This window comes from Saccostrea echinata, unplaced genomic scaffold (assembly GCF_033153115.1).
Source record: "Saccostrea echinata isolate AGI-Se365-2 ecotype Australia unplaced genomic scaffold, CSIRO_AGI_Sech_v1 ptg000001l, whole genome shotgun sequence".
NCBI classification, from domain to species: domain Eukaryota; kingdom Metazoa; phylum Mollusca; class Bivalvia; order Ostreida; family Ostreidae; genus Saccostrea; species Saccostrea echinata.
This window is the reverse complement of record NW_026889750.1, coordinates 51,732,100-51,738,442: the sequence shown is the minus strand read 5'-3', so window position 1 is coordinate 51,738,442 and position 6,343 is coordinate 51,732,100. Positions and strand designations below refer to the sequence as shown.

Sequence of the window (6,343 nt, the reverse complement as noted above, 5' to 3'; positions counted from 1 at the left end):
TCCTTCCATCACGCTTTGCGTTTAGCTCAGTTCAAAACTCAGTTTCAAAGAAACTATCCAAGATATTTTTAGCAAACTTCATATGCTGATGCATATTGATGAGAGCTATGCAACTGCCTTTACCTTTCTTTTGACCTTGACCTCACTTTTCTAAAATTAGTGTTTAGCTCAATTTTAAAGAAACCATTCAAAATATTTTATCAAGCTTGATATGCTGATACATACTGATGAGAGCCAATCAACTGCATCAACATTTTTTTTACCTTGACCTTTCTTTTGACCCTGACCTCACTTTTCTTAAATTATTGTCAAACTTCATATGCTGATACATACTGATGTAAGCTAGTCAACTGCATCAACATTTTTGACCTTGACCTTTCATTTGACCTTGACCATACTTTTCTCAATTTGTATTTAACTCAGTTTTAAAGAAACCATTCATAATATTTTTATCAGACTTCATATGCTAATACATACTGATGTAAGCTTTTCTATAGTATTCTATACTTCCATTTCATATTTCAAATTTGCATTTTGCTTAGTTTTAAAGAAATCATTTAAGATATATTTGTGTAAGCTTATGCACTTACACATAATTTGGTGAGAATTTATCATCTATATCCAACTTTTTAGATTTCAATTTTAAAGAAACTATTCAAGATATTCTCATCAAATTTCATACACTAATACAAATTTTCTTGTTGCATTACTAAAATACCCTCGGCTGGGCATTCATGTCCAATGGACATATTTCTTGTTCTATTTTAGGTGCAGTGTAGAAAAAATAAATGTCAGGCACATATATATAAGATCGATTTTGAAAAAAAAAGTGGGGCATCATAAGGAAAAAAAATAACTTTAATTAATTAATTAATTCTTTATTGCATAATACACCCATATGGGTCAACTTACCCGAAAAATTCTGTGAATCTCTCCCCCCCCCCCCCCCCCCGAAAAAGGAAAATTCTCCCAAATCAAAATTTTATTTGGTGGGATGTTAAGATCCATAAACGGGGGAAGGAGGCCTTTCATTGAACAGTTTTATCCTTAAAATTTCAATTAAAAATGTGCGTTCTCAGTGGAATCAATTTGGGATTTCCCGATCTTTTTTTATAGTCTAATGTGAAGAAATTGTGAAGAAGGTGCTCTAAATTACAGGCTTCTCTAATTATTTTTCTTTAAAAAAAAAGTCCCAATACTATAAAAGTTTGGGGATTTTTTTATCAAAGAAGAGAAAGGCTTAAAACATCAAGTGAAGAAATTCACCTCGAAGGGCACTGCAGGTGAATATGACGTAGTATTTTTACTACAATGTTGGATCTCAGCCAATCAGAGGGATAGGAATTATTCAATCATACAATAAAATATGTCGTTCTGCAACTGCAGTCCAATTTTTCCGATATATCTTGGTGTCAACAGTTTATCAATTACAGAGGATATTTTTAATTCTCTTATCATATTGCAGCATAACTAAAAGACACAGCAATCTTTAAATTGTTTTATTTTTTTAATTTATTATTATTTTTTTTTTTTACATATCCCACTAAAGGAACACCCTGCAGACACCAAACCTACTGCCTTATCACACTTTCAAATGGTCAAACTCTTTCTTTTCTGAGTTTTTATGAATGTTATCATGAAGAAAATAAGCATAGTTAAATGAGAAAATAAAAAAAATTATTCCTCCAAATTTTCATTCATGTCTTTGGAGTGTTTCTGCTTTTGTTAACATTGCATTCATTTATCAGTTTAAGCATTTTAATTGCTTGCGTTTAAATGTGGTAACTTATTTAATATACATGAAAGACGTCTTAAACAATTTATAAAAAGGTAAATATTACCAGCAGTAGGAAGCAATATCAGTTTGGGGGGTACAACCTATCAAAATATCCCCCCCCCAAATACTTTGTTTTCTACTGTATACTATATACTGGCAAAGTTATTGGGGGCACAACTGTTATTTAGCCTGTATTAATTTTCGATATGTTGCCTTAGCAACTTTTTTTTCTCTCCTACTGTTTATCATTGCGACAACATGGTTCTTCATAGGTGCTTGTTGACAGAACTCCCCCCCCCCCCCCCCCGCTTCGTATCCCAAGGGTTCTTCAACTTTTTTTAATAAAGTTTTTTTTTCTATGACATATTTGTAAGAATTACAATTGAAAAATACAAAATATAACCTAAAACAAACTTTTTATAAAAACTCACTGGTACTGAAAAAGCGAACGAAAAGGTCCCGTCCTCAAGCACCTGTGGCTTCATAAGAGGAAGTTTAATGGGGGTGGGGGCTGGCAGATTTTAGAAATAAGTAATCCGTCCTCGACAAACAAGAAAATAAGTCATCTGTCCTTGATTAGTGCCACTCCCCTCCCCCTCCCGGTAAATAGAAAAATAGAAGTTGAGCAATTTTCTTTTCTTTGTAAATTTTGTTTTGGTTTTTTGCTTGTCAGACTAGAAAATAAATAATCTGTCCTCGTCCATCTTGGAAATAAATAATCTGTTCTTCACAAATATGAAAATGAATAAGCTGACTCGGAAAAATTTGCAAGCCCCCCCCCCCTTTCCTCTTTAGAATCAAATGGTCGTCCCGTAACATAATTAATACAAAATTGAAATATAAGTAGCTAACAAGGAAACAATATACAATGTACTTTATCTAATTAACATTCAAGACCCAAAGCATCGTCTCAAGCCACGGTCCGGAGTCCGCATATAGCTCTCTCTCCTACAGAATGGGAGAGGATCGTACATTTTGGCCGTGGTTTGCGACGATGGACCCAAAGAGGCATAAAAATAAAAATGATTTTGATTCATATAAATCGTGGACTTTGTACTTGTATTTAAAAAAAAAAACTTCGATGACGGGTGTATCCTAAACAGGAAGCCTGTTTAAAACGAAAGTAAATGTTTACCAATATATACAAATACTCGGAAAGATAGAAATTGCCAAAAACGGAAAATGGTGCTTGTTATGTATCCTAATTCGATACAGGGAGAGATTTTCTGACGGCCATCTCGATGGCTGAGAAGGGGAAAACATATATGGTTGTCGCCGCCATCGACTTCGGCACGACGTACAGTGGATACGCATTTTCCTTTCTGAGTGACTATAGAAGAGACCCTCTTAGTGTGTACACCAACACACGGTGGGAGAATGAGGGGGATGGAACCTTTAAGACACCCACTACCATTCTCTTTGACGAACAGGAGCGTTTTCATTCCTTTGGATACGATGCCGAGAAAAAATATGCTTCTTTGGCGTCTGAAAACGAAGAGGACGAAGAAGGAGAGGACGATTTGGAAAAGGAGAATCATCAAAATTGGTTTTATTTTCGTAGATTTAAAATGAAATTGTTTAAGGCTATATCTCAAGGAGGGAGACCAAGGGTAGGTATTAAAGAGGTCGGGATGGGGAGGGGAATTGAATATTGTAAATTTCTGATTTTTACCAAACTCCCTGAAGTATCGAAATTGGTTCAAATGAAAGAAAAAAAAACATTTGCAATATTATTTTCTACTTGCAAAACAATTGCTGTATGAAACAGATTCGGAGCTTTCTTCTTGATATTTTTTTTTAAATAAATCGTAGCAAATTATAACAGGGTAAACGAATCACAGAAGATATGCAGCTTACTGCTCAAAATGGAAATAAAATGTCTGCAATCAAAGTATTCTCCGGGGCAATACGGTTCTTGAAGGACCACTTGGACAAAGTTTTGGTAAAGCAGCTTGAAAGCAAGGAAAAGAGCGGGAAATCTGTAAAGCAGACGTCATGGGCAGACGACATACGTTGGGTTCTCACTGTCCCTGCCATCTGGTCAAACGAGGCCAAACAGTTTATGAGGAGAGCCGCCGAACAGGTAATTACTGACATGAAAAACATATACAGGTAGTATGTTATAAATGATTGAAAACCCTTCCTTACCTTATTGTTAAACATATGCTCCATAGGCGTCGGAACGGAGGGGGGGGGGGGCTGCCCCCCTTTTTTTGCAAAGATAGACATAATACAGGCAATGAAAACTGGGGATTGTGTGTGTGTTCGACGTAGAAACTTTTTTTGTTGGTTTAGCCCCCCCCCCCCTCTCAATTTGCTTCCGACGCGTACATGTGCTCAGTTGAGCTTTTCTGATCATAGATTGTTCGATCGTCATCTTTTTACTTTAAATTTCTTATTCTCTAAATTCATCATGGGAAATGGTCATATAAATTCATTAAATTTATTTCCAAGCCTCCCCCAGTACTAACAGAAAAAAACAATATTAACTGTAATGAAATTATTTGTATTGTATTGACTCTTTACTCCAGTAAAAAACACTTAATGTGCTGTTACATGAATATTTTCAGGCTGGTATTAAAGGGGATCAGTTGATTTTAGCCCTAGAACCAGAAGCAGCGGCGATATTTTGCAAGCAGATTGCACTGAGCAAGCAAAATGACGAATCGGAAATCAGTGCATATCAACCTGGGAAGAAATTTATGGTGGTTGACTGTGGGGGTAAGCATCTTATTAAGATATATCATTTTTCTGTAAAGTCGAACGGGGGAGGGGGGATCCAAACTTTTGTGTGGCTTGCTTTGAAACCAATGGAATTCTTTACACTGCTACTTATAGACTTCAGATCGAGAAAATTTTTGTGGCTTGCTTTGAAACCAATGGAATTCTTTATACTGCTAATTATAGACTTCAGATCGAGAAAATTTCAACTAAGATTCTATTCATTTAATTTTATTCGAGACTTCAGATCGGGAAAATATTCAAAAAGGTTGCAATTGTTTGTTTTGAGACCATTAGTATTCAATTGATTCACTTTTTTATTTGAGACTTTATTTCTGGCAATTAAACAAGAATGTTTATTAATTTATTTATTTATTTATTTATATGCAGGTGGAACAGTTGATGTAACAGCGCATAAAGTGGTCGAAGATGGATCTCTAAAGGAGCTCCATTGCGCCACTGGCGACGCTATTGGCGGTACAAATGTCGACAGAATGTTCTTTGATGCCTTAACTCAATGGTTAGGGGCCGATGTTGTAAATCAATTTAAACGGGAAAATGCTGCCGATTGGTTAGATTTGGAGAAAAATTTTGAATCCAAAAAGAGAGGTATCGGTCGAAATGAAGAAGAAAACGTTACCTTCTCAAATTTGGGAGAACTTTGCCAAAAATATAAATCACGATCGGGTAATTCAGTCAATTCTAGATTTGCTGATCTTAACATGCAGAAAAGTGTAAAAGTTTTTAAGGAAAACAAGTTTCGATTTGAATCCTCGTACCTAAGGGAGCTTGCGTTTGATGGACCCATCAACGCAGTGATTAATCACTTAGAACGACTTTTTCTGAACCACACATTGTCTGATATCGACACGATCTTGTTGGTCGGAGGGTTCTCAGAATGTCCTATACTTCAACAAAAAATCAAAGATTCTTTTCCAAACAAAATAGTAACTATTCCACCAGAGCCCAACTTAGCTGTCTTAAAAGGCGCAGTCATATTTGGACACAGTCCGAAAAGCATTTCGCAAAGACTAAGTCCAAGATATTACGGTATCGCGACCAACGTTCCATTTGAAAGAGGAAAACACCCTGAAAGTAACTTGATGCATATTGATGGCGCAGATATCTGCACTGATGTATTTAAATGTATGATTAAGAAAAATGCCCCTCTTACTCGCATCCAGAAAACATTTACCCCTTCTACTGAATATAGCCGCTATGCAAATATTGAAATCTATGAATCTGACTCTAACGTTTTCTTTTGTAACGACTCTGGATGTCGTATGCTGGGTAACATTGTTGTAGAGATTTCAGAATGTTTAGGCAAGGACAGAAAACGGGAAATCGACGTTTCCTTGGAATTTGGATCCACCGAACTGTATGTTGTTGCCCAAGACAGAGACACGAAGAATATCCAGAGTGCGAAGTTTGAATGCCTGAAAAAATGAAACTAGGTCGATTATTTTGTTACGTGTATATTTTGACATAAATATTTCCTGTCTTCATTATACACTCTCCAAATATACATGCATATCTAATATAATTAATATATCTATGTCTTATGATTGTATTTGTGTAATTTATTTCCGAGTTAGTATTCAGAATGTAGTGGTCCTTTCAATTTTTTGTCATACAATTAAAACAAAAATGTATGCTTAAGCTGATCTACAGTTCTAAACACATTTTTATAAATTATCTCACAGTTTGCTATTCAAAATAGCACAAAAATGTATTTAAAATGTATTTACTTAATTAAGGAATATATAGAGATAACGAACAGTATTCAAACTCAAAAGTCCATTCCAACAATACAAATCAGGAGTAGAGCAAACACGAACCTCTAAA

General features: G+C 35.3%; 1 protein-coding gene across 1 annotated transcript; it reads left to right on the top strand.

The window, feature by feature from the left end:
- The first annotated feature begins 2,966 nt into the window (after nt 1-2,966).
- Nucleotides 2,967-6,082, top strand: LOC133194223 (heat shock 70 kDa protein 12A-like). The gene is made up of 4 exons (XM_061330228.1): nt 2,967-3,387; nt 3,603-3,860; nt 4,348-4,498; nt 4,889-6,082. The coding sequence occupies exons 1-4, from the start codon at nt 3,019-3,021 to the stop codon at nt 5,944-5,946; spliced, it is 1,836 nt and encodes a 611-aa protein (XP_061186212.1). The 5' UTR covers nt 2,967-3,018; the 3' UTR covers nt 5,947-6,082.
- The last annotated feature ends 261 nt before the right edge of the window (nt 6,083-6,343 follow it).